This window comes from Neophocaena asiaeorientalis, unplaced genomic scaffold (assembly GCF_003031525.2).
Source record: "Neophocaena asiaeorientalis asiaeorientalis breed wild unplaced genomic scaffold, Neophocaena_asiaeorientalis_V1.1 scaffold155, whole genome shotgun sequence".
Taxonomy (NCBI): Eukaryota; Metazoa; Chordata; class Mammalia; order Artiodactyla; family Phocoenidae; genus Neophocaena; species Neophocaena asiaeorientalis.
Genome location: NW_020173040.1, coordinates 3910649 through 3931439, shown reverse-complemented (window position 1 = coordinate 3931439; position 20791 = coordinate 3910649). Strand labels below are relative to the sequence as shown.

General features: G+C 44.5%; 1 protein-coding gene across 4 annotated transcripts in view; it reads left to right on the top strand.

Moving 5' to 3' along the window:
- Positions 1-19592, top strand: part of MTMR10 (myotubularin related protein 10) — a 46053-nt gene extending 26461 nt beyond the window's left edge. For all 4 annotated transcript variants that reach the window (XM_024742705.1, XM_024742707.1, XM_024742708.1 and 1 more), the window contains 10 exons: positions 1946-2129; positions 4052-4139; positions 4221-4309; positions 6878-7008; positions 8120-8189; positions 8791-8861; positions 12575-12744; positions 13848-14018; positions 15241-15423; positions 16514-19592. In XM_024742705.1, the coding sequence (XP_024598473.1) occupies positions 1946-2129; positions 4052-4139; positions 4221-4309; positions 6878-7008; positions 8120-8189; positions 8791-8861; positions 12575-12744; positions 13848-14018; positions 15241-15423; positions 16514-17110 (1754 nt within the window). In that variant the 3' untranslated portion in view covers positions 17111-19592. The remainder of the gene's footprint in view (positions 1-1945; positions 2130-4051; positions 4140-4220; positions 4310-6877; positions 7009-8119; positions 8190-8790; positions 8862-12574; positions 12745-13847; positions 14019-15240; positions 15424-16513) is intronic.
- Positions 19593-20791: the final 1199 nt, after the last annotated feature.

Below are 20791 nucleotides of genomic sequence, written 5' to 3'. Positions count from 1 at the left end.
TTTAACAAGCTCTGTTAAAATCAGAATCATCATAATTATAATTCTGATGCCACTTAAAGGATAAAATGCAAAAGTGCTAGCCCGGCACCTGAGACCCTTTATAATCTAGAGTAGCGCCATCCAGGAATGGGAATGTTCTGTCACCTGCATCGTCCAGTAGAGAAGCCACTGGCCACATGTGGCCATTGAGCACTTTAATGTGCCTGGTGCAACTGAGGAACTGATTTTAATATCTTTGTTTAATTTAAAGTTCAGTTGAAATTTAAGCAGCACGTGTGGCTGGTGGTTCCTGTCTGGTGCAGCACGGGTTGAGAGGCTAGGCCCCGTCGCGTTTCCCAGCCTCCCTTCCGCCACCTCTGGCACCCTTACTGCGCTCGCTGTAGTTCATTACTCGGCGCTGTGCCATCCTTCCACATGTCTTACGTCCCGCTCTGCCTAGCACGCCCGTCTCCTCCTCACCAGCCACCTGCGAGCATTTGGATTGGCTGGTTCCTCAGGACTCTGCTCAGAGCTGCTCGGGTCGGAGACCTTCCCGTCCCAGCCTGCAGCCCCAGCCACAGTGGGCTTCCCTCTCCGCCCGCATCGCTCTCGTCCACCCGGCGCACTGTCACCAGCGCCTCAAAGTAGGGGTGAAATCTTAGCTCGCTTGTCAGTTTTCAGGCCTTAGCACGTGGTAGGTTCTCAGAAAGTACCTGTTTTGCACCAGGTTTAGTAAATAGTCCACGGGAACGGGTGTGGCATGTTGAGGGGACAAAGAAGGGTTTTCACGGCTGCAGGGGGATGGGAGTTCGGCAATAACGGGCGGTAACTTTAGTTACAGGGCAGGTCTGCGAGTGCTCTTTAAGAGAAGCTGTTTAGGTTTGCTGGATTCAGTTGGAAATGAGTATGATTGCACAGTTGGGGGCAAGGGTAGCGTCCTGAAAGCCTGATTTCCGGAAGTGTGTCCTGTGGCAGCTGCAGGCTGGTCTGAGTGCAGCAGAACATCGGTCGGGCTGTCAGCTGAGAGACTGGCCGTGGTTGCAGCCTGCACAGGGAGACCCTGGGCCAGGAGAGGGATGGCGTCTGTCACCCAGATCAGGCTGCCTGTGGGGACACCTTTCTCTGTGGTCACTCTGAGGCCCTCCTGAGGCTGTGCGCATGCTCCCAGCAGGTGGCCGTGCCTCTCAAGTGGAGAAGGCTCCCTGCTAAGGAAGGTCAAGTCTAGGCCCTCTGCTGAGTCTCCAGTGGACTGGCACTCTGGTGGAGGCTAAGGAATCTATGTCACCTTATCAAAGAAAAATCGTGTAGAGATAGGAGACCAAGAATGTCATAGCAAGTCATACACAGAGAAGGGTTAAGAAGTAAACACTGGAAAGATGAACGATTCGGACAGCTTGAGAATGGAGTTGATTGTTGGATGCGTTTATTTTTCCAGGCAAAATGTGGGGAGAAAACTAGCAGTGACTTGGATTTACGCCATAGCTTGGGGTAGGGAGTTGAGGGACGCTTGTGAATGGTGTCCGTAAACCGGTAGGGATAGAAGACAATTGGAAGTTAAGGAGGAAACGTGAGCAGCAGGCATCGGTCACCCTTTCAGAAGGTGGCCAGTAAAAGGGAGGGGAACTGTGTAGCGTAGTAGCGAGAGTGGTCCAGTGTGGTCACGTGAAAGCCCTTTCAAAGCCAAGTTTGCCCATTTGTGAGTGAAGGCGTTGAAGGCAGAGCCAGCAGAAGGACAGGGTATCGAAGGTGCTGCAGGGTGGGGACGAGCTGGACGACGACGGGACACAGTGGGCTGTTCTGCGGGGGGGCCGCCCCTTCCCCAGGACGGCCGGAATGGGTAGGGGGGCTTTGGAGATACCAGAGACAAACAGGGAAGAGGTGCCACATTGCAGTGTGTTTGTGACAGGAGGCACAGAGAGGAGAGGGAATTTGAAGCAGAATTAATACTATTGCTTTTTCTTAACAGCCAGCAAAGCTAATGGAATACCCTCAGGAGGTGGAGGCGGCGGTGGCATTGGAGTTGGGGGTGGCAGCAGCCAAAAAACTCCTCTGTTTGAAACTTACTCCGACTGGGACAGAGAAGTCAAGAGGACAGGTGCCTCCGGGTGGAGAGTTTGTTCCATTAATGAGGGCTACATGATATCCACCTGGTAAGTCCAGCTTTGACAGTGTTGTTCATGGCTGGGAGTGACTTCTTAGGAGCAATCGTCAAACTCTGCTGTCACTGATAACTTTCAAGTCATGGCTAATGGAATATTTATTTTTAATAATGTTTTAATGAATATTTTGTTTTAAAGATAAGGACTTTTTTTTAAAAACATAATTGCAATGTCAATATCCATTGAAAGAAATTGATAATAATTCCAGTAGTATCGTCAATCATCCAGTCAGTGTTTATTTGCGTTCGTATCTTGTACGTGTCTTTTACGGTTGGTTTGTTCAGATCAGGGTCACATTGAACTTGCATAATCTGTCTCAGGCTTTTTAATCTATGATAGTCTCCTTCCATCCCTTTTTTTTACTTGCCTTTTTTTTTGTTGTTGACAAAACTAGGTCAAATGTTCTGTGGACTTTTTCCCTTTCTAGATATTTCTGGGTTTATCACTGTGGTGTCCTTTAATGTGTTCCTCTGTCTACTGTATCTGAAATGTTAGCTAGCTCTAGGGGCTTAAATAATTACAGCTGACCTTTGGACAACACGGATTTGAACAGCGTGGGTCCACTTCCACACAGGTTTTTTTTTAACGGTAAATGCTACAGTACTGCAGGAAACCCGTTGGTTGAATCTGCAGGTGCGGAACCGTGGGTGTGGAAGAAGCACATACCAACTATAATTATATGCAGATTTTCGGCTGCGCAGAGGGTCTGCACACCTAACCCCGGCATTGTTCAGGGGTCAGTTGTAATTAGATTCAGTTCCAGGTTTGAGGCAAGAACGCTTCCTCAGGTGGGCTGGGCACCCCCTGTGGCATCATGGGGGCTCCAGGCATTATTGTGACGCTGACTGACCTGTGGGCCCCACAGCAGTCAGCCTGCTCCACCCAGTGCTAAGTTCCCCTTTTATAGAATGGGTTTAGCTGCCCAAAATGGTTATTCATTAGCAGTGAGGATCATTGCCCAGATCCATTATTTATTGAGGATTGCTATTGGTCATATTCCAGTTCTATCGAACTCTTCTCTCAGCAGCTCTTTAGTACCTGAAATACAGTTTGTATGAGGAAGGCAGTGTCAATGTTTACTTTTTCCCCTTTACTTAACCAGTTTTCAGGAGCTGTTTCCTAGAATCCTCCAAAAGTGACCAGAAAATTGTTTTTTAATTTTTTACTTGTTTAATATTACTTAGTATTCAGATTTGGGGGCTGTTTTGTTTTAATGTCATTCAAGTCCTCCTTAGTTTTTTCAGATAAGCAGTGTTGTGAACAAAGTACGAGGACCTTCTGGGAGTGCAGTGCTGAGGAAGGGGCTTAGGAGCACACGGCTTGAGTCTTCCTCTGCCTCCCCTTGAATTTGAACTTTGTGGCCAGCGTGCATTATGTGTTGAGAAGCCTGTGACAGGGCCTGCCTCTGTCCCCTACCTGGCCATGTGAGCAGAGGAAGGAAAAGAGATGTCTTCAGGTGCAGTGAGCTTGCCTGGTAGTCCCGGAGTCCACCTGCCTTTGGGAGATGGGAAACAGAGAAGGAGGAGATGAGAAGGGGGTGGGAGCTTCTCGGGAGATTTGTGGGCTTGGTTTGGTTTGGTCTGGTGTGCCTGGTATCTCCTACCCATAGCCTGTCGAGAGAACGATGATGGACATGTTTTTCAGAAATTGCATATGTTTGATTAATAGTCATTCTGGAAAATATTTCAGATGCTTCCTTTGGATTGTTCCCCTGCTATGAGAATAACGACTGTGTCAGTTGAGCACATCGCACGTGTTTTAGACTGAGATGTCTAGGCTCATCAGCGGCACCCACGGTGCCCACTGCACGGCCACTGAGCAGGGTGCACGTTAATTAAATGTGGGGTCTGCAGAGCACGCTTATCCTGCCTGAAGCAAGGCTCTTACATTACGATTCGTGTTTTCCTCTCCAGCCTTCCAGAGTACTTTGTAGTGCCAAGTTCTTTAGCAGACCAAGATCTAAAGATCTTCTCCCATTCTTTTGTTGGAAGAAGGATGCCAGTAAGTGATATCTGTTGGATTTCATTAATACTATTGTCCATTTTTCCACCCAGTTAAGTAAAGGCTCTACTTCTCTCCTAGTTCTGGTGCTGGAGCCACTCGAATGGCAGTGCTCTTGTGCGCACGGCCCTCATAAAAGACGTGCTGCAGCAGAGGAAGATCGACCAGAGGTGAGCAGGAGACAGTCCTTGGTACCTGGGCATCTTTCGTTGTCATAGAGAAGTACAGTAACCTCCTGACTAGCTAAAGATAGCTGGGAAGCACCATGTGTTCCATACAAGAATTATTGTGGAGAAAATTGAATATATTAAAATTAACATTTAAGTTATAGTAAATGTAATTTAATACTTTGGCTTATAAGACACTTGAAGATCTTGCATTGCTGACAGTTTTCTGTAGTGTTGCTTCTAATGAACGTTCAAAGTGCAGTGATTTCCAGTTGAGACACTTGAGGACAAATCAGATTTTTCTTGTAGTTCAATGTGTCCTAGGTCTGCCAAGTCACGATAACTAAAAGTGGTGTAATTGGCTACCGTGAGCAAGTTTGTTGTCATCTGCCGAAGTCCCCAGTGACCTCCGTGTTGGTGAAGCAGGAGGCCGTTCTCAGGCGTCCTCACACAGTGGGCACCGCTGTTGGCCAGGCTCTCCCCGGGCCCCGGCTTCTGCCCCCCTCCACCTCCTGAAGCTCCTCGTCCCCGCTGCACTCCATGCCCCTGCCAGCCCGTCCTCCTGTCTCCGGGCACGACTTAGAGCTTGTCTCAGGCCACCTCCCCTTCCCATAACATATTCCCTTCTGAAAGAAGTTCATCTGCATCAGTGGCTTCAGTGACTGTCAGATTTATATCTCCAACCTAAGTTGACACTTTCCACGTGGAGGTCTCAAAGTCCCTTTAAATTCATGTTCAAAACCAAACTCAAGTATATGGGCACCACGCACCCCCTGCCCCCACCCCAACCCCAGCCTGCTCTCAGGAACCGAGGAGTCATCCTAATGCCTGTCTTTCACTTGCCTTCACGTCCAGTCCGTCGTCAGATTCTGTCCTTCACTTTTCAGAAACCTTACTCCTCTCCTTCCACCCCAGCTCCACCTCTGCCATTGTGTTGGAGGGGCCTCATCCTTCCTCCCGTGTCTCATCCAGGACCATGCCCTATCCCTTCTGGGCTCCGGCCACCCTGGGGTTTTGCTGGTCTTTAGTATCTCCTGACTTTTGGCTGTGCTGCCCCCTCCTCCTGGGCCACCTTCTTCATGTTAGTCAGCACTCCTCACACACACAACCACACATACACTCATTGTGTTGGAGGGGCCTCATCCTTCCTCCCGTGTCTCATCCAGGACCATGCCCTATCCCTTCTGGGCTCCGGCCACCCTGGGGTTTTGCTGGTCTTTAGTATCTCCTGACTTTTGGCTGTGCTGCCCCCTCCTCCTGGGCCACCTTCTTCATGTTAGTCAGCACTCCTCACACACACAACCACACACACACACCCTGCCACACACACACACACACACACACACACCCATCCATCGCTTGGTACTCGCTCGTTTTCTGCACCTGCATTCAGACATCACTTCCTTAAGATAAGCCTTCCCCTGTCTCCCAAATTAGATCTGGCCTCAAGTTACACACTCACTATATCACTATAATTTTCTTCTTAACACTTATTTTGGTTTCTCATTGTACGTGTGTGTTACAGTTGATTACTGCCTGTCCTTACGAGACCGTGAGGTGACAGAACTCTGTCTGTTTTGCACACCATTCTTCAGCTATATTCAGCACCCAGGAAATACCTGCAGTTGAATATTTAGTCAATACTTGTCCAATAAATGAGGAACAAAGGAAAAGATCTTAGAAAACAGGCTCAGAGAGCCTCAGAAATTGTGTATCACAGTCTGTTATTGGGACAGCCAGGTCGTCCGTTTTTTCCACAGTGCCATAACTGACAGCCACATTTGCTGAAGCAAATAACTATCAAGTGACCCTCAAATGACCCTTCAGTTTTCTGGAGAGGGTGACTGCAGTCCCACAGGTCCGTATTCTCTCGTGGATTTAAATTTCGCTTTAATCACGTTAGTGATTAATGTCCATTCTGTCCTACCTTGTCCTGCCTTGTGGACATGTCGCTGATTAAGTGCTCCGTCAGGAGTGTTGCTGTGAAAGAAAGGCAAGGCTGCAACACTGTTAACTAGAAAACCTTAGAACCAGTGGCAGTTTTAATTATTTAACTTAAGCAAAGAATTACTTTAATTCCCTTTGTTTTTTCAGCTATTCTATTCTTTGTAACTAGGACAGATTCTCTTTGTTGTCCAACCTCATCTCCGCCCTTTTTCCCTCAGACACGTCATCATCGCCCCACTGGCCCTCGCTAGGTTTCTCCAACAGCCAGGCTTCTCTTCTACCACAGGACCTTTGCACTAGCAGCTCCTCTGCCTGGAACACTGTTCCCCATCTTTGCACAGCTCCTGGCCATTTGGGCTTCAGCTCCGTTATCATCGTCATGGAGGAGCATTTTCTCACCACGTGACCCGAGCTAACCTGCATCCACTCTGTTCCATCACCCTCAGTGTTCACCACGGCCTGTCATCTCTCCTCTATCCCCCTCCCCCCCACCAAGAGCACAGACTGCATGTCCCTCTCTCTGTCCCCAGCCCTCAGAGCAGTGCCTGGGCTCACAGCAAGCACTCAAAAAATATGTTTTGAATACATGAATGAGTAGTGACTCAAGGATTTTGTCTTTATTAGGATTTGTAATGCCATAACTAAAAGTCATCCACAGAGGAGTGATGTCTACAAATCAGATTTGGATAAAACCTTGCCCAATATCCAAGAAATACAGGCGGCTTTTATAAAACTTAAGCAACTGTGTGTTAATGGTAACTTCATTTCTATTTTATATATATGTAAGTAATGAATGGGTGATTATATGAGGCATGTCAGGAAAAGTGACATTACTTAAAAATTTAGAAATAGGTATATATTTAAGTAGAGGCTCGTTGAAATATTGGTACAAATTATTATTGTATGAGAATGTCAGAAGCTCTTAGAAAATGAAGTTTAAGCTGCTTTTAGTTTTGTAGGAATAGTATACCAATTAAGTCACTTTCAGATCATGAAAGGTCTGGTAGGATGCTTCTGTAAAAGTATCTGCTCAGTAGAACAGCCTACTACCTCACAGACAAACTTACGGAGACCTTAATGTATTCAGTTATATTTTGAGATACGTGACTTGACATGAATTTCAAACAGAGCCATGTTATAATCTGTGCAGCCTCAGAGTTCCCATATGTCTGTTAGAGCAGATGCTTATGGGGTGCTTTCGACGTACCCTGGAGGGATGACTCACTTGAAAGCACCTTTGGTGTGAAGTGTGCACAGAGAGAGCCCCTTGTCACCGGGCGGCAGGACTGGCGCCGGCTTGGAAGGAGAACTGGGAGGGGGTGTGCTTAAGAAACACAGTGACTGTGTCTTTCAGCCGTCCCGTGAGCAGCATGTGGCTGGAGCGGGAGGCGAGGGGCACCTCGAGACAGGCCAGGACAGGCCCCACCAGGAAGCTGCCCCATTTCCTGCAGGGGTCAGCCACCAAGGACACGAGCACCGGGCGCTGGCAGCAGGGAGGGAGGGAGGGGCAGGCCTACGGTGAGGAAGCTGAGGAGGGGGCCGGGGTCACCTAAGCGCTTGCTTAGGGGGCGGAGGCCGGCAGACTCTCCAAGCTTTCCCTGGGAGAGCCACAGGGAAGGAGATGGAGGTCTGGGGAATGCTTTCTTTTGTTTCTTATAGAATTGTGACGTGCCTTCTTAAACGTTTTTATGACTAAATGCAAAGGCGTGACACTTTCTTAAAGCCAGCTTTTAAATGTTAAAAACGGATGTATCACCTAGCTCTCAATTTGATCATGAAAAATAAGCTTAAGAAGCCTGACAGTGTTATATGCCTGTATATATGTGCGTGTGTCTAATTATATACGTATAATTATATTAATTCCAGAACCATTTGAAGAAACTGAAGAGAAATGGCTGTCTTCACTGGAAAATACACGGTGGTTAGAATATGTAAGGTTTGTACAACTGCTTTCCTTTTCTCTTAACTTACTTTGAAATAATTATCGAGTCACAGGAGGTGCAAAAGTATTACAGAGCCATGCACTCCTCACCAGCCCCCCGGTGGCAATGGCTCACATAAGTAGAGTATGGTTATCAAACCGGGAAACCGACAGTAGTACAAACTACAGTTCTTATCCAGTCTCCCCAGTTTATACGTGCTCTCATGTGTGTTTCTGTGCAGTTTTACCGTGTGTAGATTCACGTGACCACCAGCACAGGCAGGATGCAGAGCTGCTCTGTCACCAAGGCTCCCACCCCCAGCCCCAGCATTTCCATCCCCATCCCCTGGGAACCACTGATCTCTTCCCCGTCTCTATAGTTTGGTGATGTCAAGAATGTCATGTAAATCAACAAAGGTTAATGAATTTCCCTGATATAAAAATCAAACTGTACTCTGTTGACGAATCGTATAAATACTGAAAAAATTCCAAAAGGTTATAGAGACTATAAACATGTATCGTGAAAGATCAGATTTGCTTGACTTCACGTACTTTAAAAAATATATTCGTAGTGGAAATTTGGTTTTTAACAGTATTTTTCCGTTTCTCTTTCCAGGGCATTCCTGAAACATTCAGCAGAACTTGTGTATATGCTGGAAAGCAAGCGTCTGTCTGTAGTCTTACAAGGTAATTCATTACTGACAACACTGGTCCCCCGGCCAGCCATCTTGACTGGAGAGCCACACCCAAGTAATTACATGCATCTTAGCCATCTCCTACTTACTGCATGCCACCAGATAGATACACTACAGATCCCGCACATTATTAAACAGTGGCACAAAGACCTCAGACAGAAGAACAGAAAGGAGTCAGACTTTTTGCCCTGTGTTAAATCTGCCTTCCTGTATTATGGCAAGGGTGGGTCACATCCCTCATTGGATTCAGACAGAGTATTAATCTCGGCAGAGCATCCTTTCTCTCTAATCTTGCTATCTTTCTGATTCATACAAGTTTTAGTTGAAATGCCTCTGGCTCCTGCTAGATTGTGACTTTAAAGAAACAGTTTGGTATCAAGAAATGGACTGAACTGAGTAGCCAGCAGTGTGAATTTTGTCTAGTGTTTGGTAGGAGTAGATGGCAATAAAAAAAAAAAATCTTTCGGTTAAGCAAAGAATAATTGTATATTAAATAACTTTACAGCTAATAGCATTTTTAAGCTTACGGATAAAGTTTAATAAACCACAAGCTACCTGATTTTACAATATATTCATGCATAGTTCATGAATATGCTGTGCTACTGAAGCTTACAGAAGTATTTTTACCAACTGTCAAATTCAACTGACTTTAACAAAGTAAAGTGACAAGCCTTAGGGGGAAAAGAAGAAGAGTAAGTCACTGTTTCCAGTAATCCTTAGCTCATGCCGGCAGCGCGTATGTAATTCACAGACGCATGGAGAGCCAGCCGTTGAGAACCCGCATCTCTCGCAGCCAGTGGTGTTCTCATCCTGTTCCAAGACGCTGCTTAGCACACTTCTTCATGCATTTGTTGCCATGTAAAATACCTCAGAAGAGATACTGAGCCTGCACTTTACTAACACTTTATTTTAGAATGTTTTCTAAACAGTTTATTGAGGTATAGTGTACATACTATAAAACGCGCCTGTTCTGAATGTGCAAGTCAATAATTTTTAGTAAACGGAGTCCAGTTTTAGAAATTTTCCATCACCCAGAAAAGATTCCTTGTGTCCCAACCCCAGGCAACCACTAATCTGCTTTCTGTCTCTCTAGATTTGCTTTTTCTGGAAGTTTCATATAAATGGAATCATGTAGTATGTGGTCTTTTGCCTCTGGCTTCTTTCATTTCACATACACGTTTTTGAAGTTCATTCACGTAGCATGTCTCAGCAGTTTGCTCCTTTTTATTTCTGAGTAGTGTACCATTGTTGTAAATACCGCATTTTATTTATCCATTTACTTGTTGGTAGACATTTGGATTGCTTCCACTCTCTGGCTGTTATGAATTATGCTGCTTTTAACATTCACATAAAAGTCTTTGTGGGGACATCTGTTTTTCTTTATTTTGGGTAGATACCTAGAAGTAGAACTGTTGAGTTATATGGTACATTTATGTTCAGCTTTGTAAGAAACTGCCGAAGTGTGTTCTAAAGTGACTGTACCCCATTCCCCTTCCCCTCAGCAGTGTGTGAGGGTTTGTTTCTGCACTTCATCGTCTACTGTTAGGAGTGTCGTCATTCTAGTAAGTGTGAAGTGGGAGTTCATTGCAATTTTTATGTGCATTTCCCTAATGCATATCATGTGCTGATCGGCCGTTCGTGTATTGACTTTGGTGAAATACCAAATCTTTTGTCTATTCTTCAGTTAGGTTGTTTTATCATTGAGTTCAAAGAATTCTTTACAATTCTAGATACAGGTTCTTTGTATCTTTATAAGATTTGCAGATATTTTCTCCTAGTCTGTGGTTTGTCTTTTCACTTTCTTGATGACTTTTGAAGCACAAATTTTGAAATTTCGATGAAGTCCAATTTATCCATTTTTTCTTTTATGAATCACGTCTTTGGTGTTATATGTAAGAACTCTGCCTAATTCAAGGTTATGAAGACTTTCTCCCATGTTTTATTCTGTAAACATTTTATAGTTTTAGCTCTTACATTTAGGCCTATGATTCACTTTGAATGAATTTTTGTGTATGATGTGAGGTAAAGGTCTATATTCATTTTTTTGCATGTGTGTTTATTGCATTGTCCCAGCAGCATTTATTGAAAAGACTGTTCTTTCTCTATTGACGTGCCTTGGCAAAGGTCTGCTGACCGGCTCTTTATTTTTGGACTCTCAGTTTTATTCCATTAATCTGTATGTCTCTCCGTACGCCAGTACCACATTATCTTGAGTGCTGTAGCTTTAGAGTATGTTTTGAAATTAGGATATGTAAGTCCTCCAACTTTGTTTTCAAATTGTTTTGCTAATTCTAGGTCCTTTGCATTTCTGTATAACTTCTAGGATCAGCAAAAAATCCTATTGGGATTTTGATAGGAATATGTTGAACCTGTAGATTGGGGAGAATGCCATCTTAACAGTATTCAGTCTGCCAATCCATGAAATGAATATCTCTCCATTTATTTGGGTTTTCTCTCATGTCATGTCAGCAATGTTTTATAAGTTTTTAGTGTACAACTCTGGCACTTATTTTGTTAAATCTCCCTGTAAGTATTTTCCTTTTGATGCTATTGTGAATACAGTTGTTTTCTTAATTTCATTTTCTAGTTTTTTGTGTACTCCTTGTGATTGTGTGTAGAATTCCTGCAACCTTAACTAAACTCATTCATTAGTTCTAGTAGTCGTTTGTGGATTCTTTAGGGTTTTTTCTTACGTACATACACGTGTTGTCTGCAGACACAGTTATTGCTTTTTCCTCTCCAGTCTGGATGCCTTTGATTTCTTTTTCCTGCCTAACTTCCCTGTGTAAGCTTCCAGGACAATGTGCAGTAGAAGTGACAAGAGCAAACGTCCTTGTCTTGTTGCCCATCTTAGGAGGAAAGCATCCAGGCTTTCACTAATAAGAATGATGTTAGTTGTAGGTTTTTGTGGATTCCTCTTATCGGTTGATATTCCCTTCTATTTCTAGTTTGCTAAGAGTTTTTATCCAGAATGAATGCTGGATTTTTCATCACACAGATGCTTTTTATTCATCTAATGAGATGATTGTGTTATTTTTGTCCTTTATTTTTTTATTATGGTGTGTTAGATGTTAAACCAACGTTGCATTCTTAGGATAAATTCTTGCATTCCTGAGATAATTTGGCTTGCTTATACTTTGTTGATGACTTTTACATCTAATCATAAGGGATATTATTTGACAGTTTTCTTCTGATTTCTTTGACTCGCTTTGATATCAGAGAATTACTGGCCTCATTAAAAAGGACACCAGCTACAAAAGACACAAGGGAAATATTTGTCACCATTTTGGATGGTGGTGGACAATTCCATTTCTCTCATTCACCTCTGAGTCACCATATGAAGCTGTCAGTAGAAAGACTACATGATATTTAATATCCTTGGCACAGAAATAGAATGGGCTCTGGAAAGATTTCTACCACAAATCATGTAAATGTAAAGTGTGAGAGATATGCTTCTAATTATCTAGAAAACATTCAAATATACAAAGCCACCTCCTCATTAAACATTACTTTAGTTGATCTAAATCTTGATCTAAATCTAAAAGTTTTTAATGTTTTAGAGTGGCTGGGCCTGAATAAAATTTCCTAACATGGGTGATTTTGAAGGCCGCCCAGGCACAGAACACTCAAGTATATACTTTGCCTCTCCTTCCTCTCTTAGCATTTTTCTACGTACTAATCATTTTCTTTCCATCTTATTGACAGAGGAGGAGGGAAGAGACTTGAGCTGTATTGTAGCTTCTCTTGTTCAAGTGATGCTGGATCCCTATTTTAGGACAATCACTGGATTTCAGAGTCTGATACAGAAAGAGTGGGTCATGGCAGGATATCCATTCCTGGACAGATGCAACCACTTAAAGAGATCGGAGAAAGAGGTAACAAAAACCTTCATGCCTATTATCAGTCCTTCAGTGTACACAGGATAAAACCTTTCGTTATATGAAGAGATGCTCCATCCGTAAAGAGATGAGGAGACTTTTAAAATATTGCCTTCAGTACATCTTAGCTTCTTGGGCCAAGACCGACTCATGGATTAGAGTCCAAGTTGAGGTACTTATGAAGATTCTCATAACTATATAGATAAAACTCTTTAAAAGTTGCCTGTTGAATTTCTCTAAGTTGAAAACTGCTTGAAGAAATGCTGCATTAACTCTTCTGCAAGCAGACAACAAGCATGTTAGATATTTTGAAAAATCAGCTTTGGAATATCATAGTTTCTTAAAATGGGGCATGTACGTTAAGAATGGCAAGTTGAGGGGGCATCTTTGTAAGAGCTGCGGGGTTGGTGGCTGCATGGGGTCCTAGTGGAGCTGTGACAGGCCCTGCAGGTGTCTCGTGGTCAGGGTGGCTCCCGAGAGCACACTTTGACTCGTGCTGTCTCACGTAAAACAGTCTCTGTCATCTGAGGAAACCTCGACAGTGAATGCTTCACTTCTGAAACGCTAGGACTAGGGGGAGCACTGGGCAGGAGGCAGTAGCTGTCACAGTGGCTGTCGTAAGCTGCTGTACTTGGGGGTGCACCACGCGACCCCAAGCCCACGCCAGCTGTTTTCTGAAACTCCGAGAAGGTTTCTGGACGCTGAGTCTGCAGGGTCCACCAAAGAGTTGTTTCTTGGTCTTGGGGTTTTGTGGTTTTTTGTTTTGTTTTAAACGTTCTAAAGAATTGTTTCCAGGATCAGCTGGAACACGTGAAACAAGTATTTCACTGTCCCCCATTCACATGGCCACACCCTGCCCATCTATTGACTTTGCCACTTCAGCTTGGTGGACTTGGTGCGCGTCTCAGACCAGCCTAGTTCTTAGGTTAGACATGGCCGTCTAATGTGCTCACGTACCCTTCGGTCAGCTTCGGAGCCAAGTGCTCAGGCCTCGCTGTTTTCTTATTAACCTCTTCCTTCATGTCAGCAAGAGGTTTGGAAATAGATGTGAACACTGAAGGGCAGCATTGAGTAATCCCGTTTCAACGTGTGTCCTCCAGGCTCCCGTGTTCCTGCTGTTCCTGGACGCCACGTGGCAGCTGCAGGAGCAGTGCCCGGCGGCTTTCGAGTTCTCCGAGACCTACCTGGCGGTGCTGCACGACAGCACCCGTGTGGCCCTGTTCGGCACCTTCCTCTTCAACTCCCCGCACCAGCGCGTGCAGCAGAGCTCGGTGAGTGGCGCCCGCCGCGGCCAGGGCGAACTGCTTTATTGAGATAGCATTGAAGTACACTCAGCTGTGTGTTTAAACTGTCTTAGCTACCATTTTATGCGGTCATTTCTGAAGGAGTTATTTATAGATGGTTAAAAATCCAGGAACTTGAACTTGTTTCATTTTTATCAGTGAGCATTTTATGTATTTCTCTCTGATGTTTATTGTTCATAATAAGCCAACTGAAAGACGTAAATCATTTTAACTGCTGTAAATGTCATGCTTTTGTATTTATATTTTCACATTTGGGCTGTCTGAATGGGTAATGGATAAGATCCTGTTTGAGGACATTTGTTTCCTAGGTCAGCAGAATAAAAGTTGTACAAAGCAAATTATTTTTCTTCAAGAGTCCTGTGGAGAAGAATTTGAGAGAGGAAATGTAGGCGTGACACGAGACTGCGGTTCTCTCAGGGCGCTGCTTACTGGATGTGCTTAGACCCTCATGCTGCGTGGCAGTCACCTTTACGTTAGGACCATTGGTTTCTAGTGCCAATTCCTTGACTGAGAGGAAGAACCATGAGTAAGGAGGGTCTCAAGCCAAACTTGAAACTATCTATGGCTTCTGGTTGCCCCTGGTGGAACCTTCCGGAACCACAAGTTCTGTCTCACCCACATTTGGAGCAATGAGTATAGCCAACAAATGCTGCAGTGACCACTGAGAGAGACAGAAAGGACAGCTCTCGTGGGCCTTCAGGAAGACTTTGGTGGAAGGGGGGCTGCCCTCACAGTGAGCTGTGGGATCCTCAGGCCCGGGTCCGGGAAGGTGCTGAGCCTGGATTCCTCATCCATGAAACTGCTCCATCAAATCAGTAGTAGAGCAGACATTCTGTGAACTGAAGCCTCATGCAGAGCATCCTGAAGAAATGCGTTGTTCAGGATTGGGGGTGTGGATGTATAAGGAGATGGATCTATTCAGGCCGCGGCACCAGGGAGAACTCCATTCACGAGTCATGCCCAGGGGCCCAGCTCCCCTCTCAGTGCAGGGGTCCACGCGCTCCTCCGTGTGAGGCGCCAGGAATGTCCGTTCTCGGGAAGCGGAGAATGCTGCTCCAGTGGGATTGGAGTCGCTTTCGTTCAGACAAGTTCATTTGTATGATGACGAATGACCGTCAGAAATGAATTTACTATGAGAAAATCTTAGTTTGGCATCTTTTCACAAATGTTCAAATATTTTATTTTGCAGGAATTTGCTATAAGCAAAAATATCCAATTGGGTGATGAAAAGGGTTTAAAATTCCCTTCAGTTTGGGACTGGTCTCTTCAGTTTACAGCAAAGGATCGCACCCTTTTCCACAACCCCTTTTACATTGGAAAGAGCATGCCTTGTGTACAAAACGGTTCTGTGAAGTCTTTTAAACGGACAAAGGTAAGTTACAGAAATGCACTAACAGTAAAAAACCTGGTATTTGCTCACACATAACCAAAAACATCTTTTTCAGAACAGAGTATTAAAAGTCCAGTCACTTCCCATGACAGCATTGCCAGTGTAGGTTTGGAGGGGTCATTCACTCTCTCACTCAGATGACCCCACCCCGACTTTTCGTCGTGCTGTCTGAGGCCCACACAGCCCTGGTCGTCATCTCAAGAGTCGGCAGATGCAGCCCTGTGCCCAGGGCCCTGCTCCTGAAGCCCGTCCGCTCAGCCTGTTCTAGAATCAGCAGTCTAGCTTTTTTCTGACCAGAAATCTTAGAAATTCACACTTCAGCAAATTGTAGGCAGACCTTGTTTCACTGCACTTGCTTTATTGCACTTTGCAGATACTGCATTTTTTACAAATTGAAGGTTTGTGCAGACCCGGCGTTGAGTTCCGTCCGTCGGAAATACATCTTTCCAGCAGTATTTGCTCACTTTGTGTCTCTGTGCCACATTTTGGTAATTCTCCCAATATTTCAAGTTTTTTCATTATCATTATATTAGTGATGGTGATCTCTGATCAGTGATCTTTGACATTGCTATTGAATAAAGATAACTCACTGAGGGCTCAGATGGTGGTTCACATTTTTTAGCAATAAAGTGCTTAAATTAAGGTATGTACATAGGTTTTTTTAGACATAATGCTATTGCACACTTAATAGGTTACAGTATATTGGAAACGTAACTTACATATGCACTGGGAAACCAGAAACTTCGTGTGACTTGCTTTATTGCGATACTCGCTTTACTCCGGTGTCTAGAACCGAACCCACTGTATCTGAGGTCTGCCTATAATGAATAGGATCTATCTCCCCCCACCCCCACGCAGGCTACAGCCTAGGCAGAATCAAGGCCTAAAAGTGTTAAACTCCAGTGGAGGAGGATTGGAATAAGTATTACCAGGGAAGGAACAAAACATTCTTTAAGGTTGAAATTCTACCAGTTTTTCCTAATACCGAGTTTATATTTACCATTACACTTCTACTGTCTTTCTAAAAAGGGAAGCTCCAGGAAAATAATGCTAAAATCTCTCTTCTGTACAGAAAAGCTACAGCTCCACACTAAGAGGAATGCCAGGTTCCTTAAAGAATGGAATCATCAGTGACCAAGAGTTACTTCCCAGGAGAAATTCATTAATATTAAAAGTAAAGCCAGACCCCCCTGAGCAGAGCAACAGCCAGGACAGGGGTGCGGAGCAGTACTTCCGAGAGTGGTTCTCCAGGCCGGCCGACCTGCACGGGGTGATTCTGCCGCTTCTGTCCGGAATGCACATCAAACTGTGGAAACTCTGCTACTTCCGCTGGGTCCCTGAGGCCCAGATCCAGCGCGGGGGCTTCATCACGGCTTTCCACAAGGTCTCCCTGCTGGCGGACGAGGTGGACGTGCTGAGCAGGGCGCTGCGGCAGCCCCAGGGCAGCCCCCCGGAAGCCCCCTGCCCTGAGCTGGTCCAGAGCAGGGTGTACTTCTGCGCTGGCGGCCCACACGACGCCCCGGGGACTCCGGACTTCCTCTCCTCCTCGTTCCCCTTTTCCCCAGTGGGCAATCTGTGCAGACGGAGCATTTCAGGGACACCGCTAGGCAAGTTTTTAAGTGGGGCCAAAATATGGTTATCTACTGAGACACTAGCAAATGAAGACTGAGGCGGAGTGGCTTTCTGAACATCCTGAGGGAGTGAGAGACCTTCTCCTCTGAAGTAAAACTGCTGGCCGAGGCGTTTGAAGCTCTAATCGTTCCGTTCTATACGTAAGAATAACAGTTGAAATTTGCACTAATACTTTAAAACATGTTGAATTATGCTTCCTTCACAATATTTTTAAAAGATAGGCATAACTTTGTTATTTATGTCCTCTTTCTGTCATTCTAGGTCTGGCTCATTTTTAGATCATTTGCAGGCAGACATTCCCATGATCTTATTACTGTGGTCAAACTAATCAGGTTTTGTCTGCGACGTTTATTTTGTCTACATCCATTTTTCCAACCACCTCCTAAAGGTTCCCTGATCCTCAGTTGGATCAGCAGCCCAGAGAAGCAGACATCAGGAGAGTTAAGAAATTAGTGTTTAGTATATTTTCAAGAAGCATCCAGTAAACCCCCAGTGGGCGTTAGTAGGTATTTGTGTATTTATCTGGTCACTTTCTATTATCTCTAGTTGAGCTCACCGGAGAGTTGTGTGTTCTCACACTGTAATTTATTTTAGATCACTTTGGGACCGTAGATCACTGTGTTTTAAAATCATGAGTTTCCTTAGGACTAACTTTAAAATGATATGCACTGTTGACTTTAAAAGCATTTACTATAGATAATTAAATTTAGAAGTGCCTTTGACATTAAGATATGAAGAACACAGAGTAAAACAATCTGTTTTTTAAATTAGGGTGTCAAAGTCCCACTGCACATTGGAAAGAGGCTGGTCACACTCGGCATTGTACCGACAGCCAGGAGTCCCCAGAGGCACACATCCCTCTGAAAGTCACCGAACACAGTGGGTCTGAGGCAGGGTCCAGGTCGGGGCGGCAGCAACACTGAGACCCACCCTCAAAGTAGAGGCCCCGTCATAGTCCAGTGGGGAGCACTCCCGGGGGCACTTTCCCTTGGAAATCAGTGGTGAGGTCTTGAGTCAGGTCACCTGAGTGCATAGTGCTTAGGAAGGGAGGACAGGAGACTAACAACGGACTTCTCTCAAAATACTGCCACTGTAACAAATGGTGAGAGCACCCCGCCCCACCCAACCCATGACAGGTGTTCAGAGGCGCAGACAGAGGTGTGCTCTCGTCTCAAATTCCCGTTTTCAGGTTGTGTCACAAGAGCCAAGCCAAAGCTGTGGGCCAGAGCTGGAGCTTACTGTGGCCATGCTGGTCACAGCCTCCCCAACACCCCTGACTTCTGTGTAAAAGATGGATATCTTCAACGTGGCTGTTATTTAGAGTTTCTGGAACTGCCATCTTAAGCTTTTTAAACGTTTATAGTAAAGTATCTAGTTAGCTTATGTCCTTTTTTAAAACAAGTTTTTTCAAAACAGTGTGTTTTACCTTTATATGTAACAAATAAGATGTTTCCATTTGAATTATTTCCTTTTTAAAAATGGTTGGATAATGTCTCTGAACTTAAGGGACAGAAGTTCCTATGCAGTCTTAGGAAATCCATTGTGTGGATAGACCCAGTGTTTTGCCAACTTGTCTAGAAAGTAAGGGCTTTCTTAGTTTATATAAATAGCACTGTTGCCATTAAACGTTTTAAAGTCCTTGATTGGAAACCAGCTCCGGTCCCCTGAAAACCCCACAGCATATCCTGCCACTGGAAGTGTAATCATTCTTCTTCCTTTTTCGTTAGGCTGCTTTTTTATTATTACAAATTGTTCTAAATTTGTTAGTTGTTTGGGGTTGAGCATTTACTTCTTTATAGCTTTCTTCCCTCTCACATTTATTTTAACCCTTTTAGTAATTTTTTTTGGTTAACTTGCAAGTTTAAAAATGATTAGGTACTATTAATACTGTTTTAAAATAGAAAATGTGCATATTTTTGTACGATAATCAAGTGTAGTAAAAGAGAGTTTTTTGTTTTATTTTTGCTGAACAGTTGTTATATAATGATTATCGTGCTACAGTTTTATCGTGCATAATATGAAAAACAACTATGACAGCCTTGAGTCCTGGCCCTGCAGAGCTGCCTGGCACCACTCCTGGCACGGAGGACGTGTGGGGACAGAGTCCAAAAGTGGTTCTGGACGCGGACATGGAGCCTGTGCTGACAGAGGGCCACACAGGCGTCAGGCAGCTCCGGACTCGCTAGGATCGGACTTAAAGGTGTACCATGTCTTACTGTTTTGTGATGGAAACCAGTTTTAAAAGCAAAAATTTCTAACTTTATTTAAGAAAGTATATTAATCTGTGCTAACAGAGGGTGAAAAGTATTCGAGGCATCCTTCAACAAAATCTGCTTGCTGTAGCAGTAACCTCAAGCAGTTAAAACTTGATTTTGAGAGAAAATGAAAAGCTTTGTGCCTAAAATTGACTATGACTTGGGTTAAAGTAGGATGTGCATGAAGGTGAGAGACCCTGCTTTTCAGCAGTGGTGAATGTGAAGGAAGTGTTGACTGCTAATAAAATTTCCACAGGAATCGTTGCCTTCGTTGTCAGTACGAGTCCCCTGCAAGAACACAGAGCGTCAAGAAGTGAGGGTGTTTTCTTCAGCCATGCTTGTGTGTTGTCCACCCGACGCTCTGCCCGCTGTAAAGCAAGGCAGCGGTGGGTAACATTTCTAACCTCAGTGCACAGCTGGCTGTTGTCACGGCCATGTGGGTGTCCTTCCATTTAACAAATTAAAAAGCTGGGGAGCACCATTTCCTTAAGAAGGTCTTGGAACCAGTGTCTGGGAGCGGCGCGGGAGCCTGGCCCGCCACGCCTGGGCCTACTGTTCTGATAAACCCCTTCCTGCGTCCACCTTCCCCAGCCGAAGGCTCTTCCAACAGTGACGGGCAGCCCTGTACCTGCACACCTTGGAGATACTGCAGGTCAGTTCCAGAGCCCCACAATAAAGCAAGTATCTCGATAAGGCAAGTCACGCGAATTTGCTGGCTTTCCAGTGCATATAAAAGTTATATTTCCACTATACTGTAGTCTTTTAAATGTGCAGTAGCATTATGTCTAAAAAAAGTGTCCTTACCTTGAAGTATTTTAAAAAACTGTCCTGCTAAAATATACTAACCACCATCTGAGCCTTCAGCAAGTCATACCATAACAAATATAATGATGATGAAGAAGTTTAAAATATTGTGAGAATTACCCAAATGTGACCCTAGACCTGGAGTGAGCAAATACTGCTGGAAAAATGGTGCTGATAGACTCGCTCGACACAGGGCTGCCCCAGACCTTCGATTTATACAACGCGGTATCTGCAAAGCACAATAAAATGAGATCTGTATGTATACAGGAAGTTGCCTCTAGTCATTAGGGACGTTCCCAAGGAGGACGACGAAAAGGGACAACTGCCTTTGATAACAGCTGTCCCTCCCTTTGGTGACACAGGCCCAACGAGAGCAAGCACTGACAGAAATAATAAGGAAGTTAATGAGAATTTGTTTCTTAATTCCTAAAGAAATCAGAGTTTCATCTTTCCTAAAGAAATTTGGATAATCATAGAACAAGAATTTTAGCAGCCAAATGTGTAAGGGCAGTATAGAAAAACATAGATAAATTAAGGAATCTCCATTTCCAGTATACTTTTTAGAAAGACACATTGTGTATGCTCCTTTTATAAAAGACACAAAGCTGTGAATCCTTTTGGGGGGGGCTTCCAGCTTTCCTATAAGTCAGATGCATCTA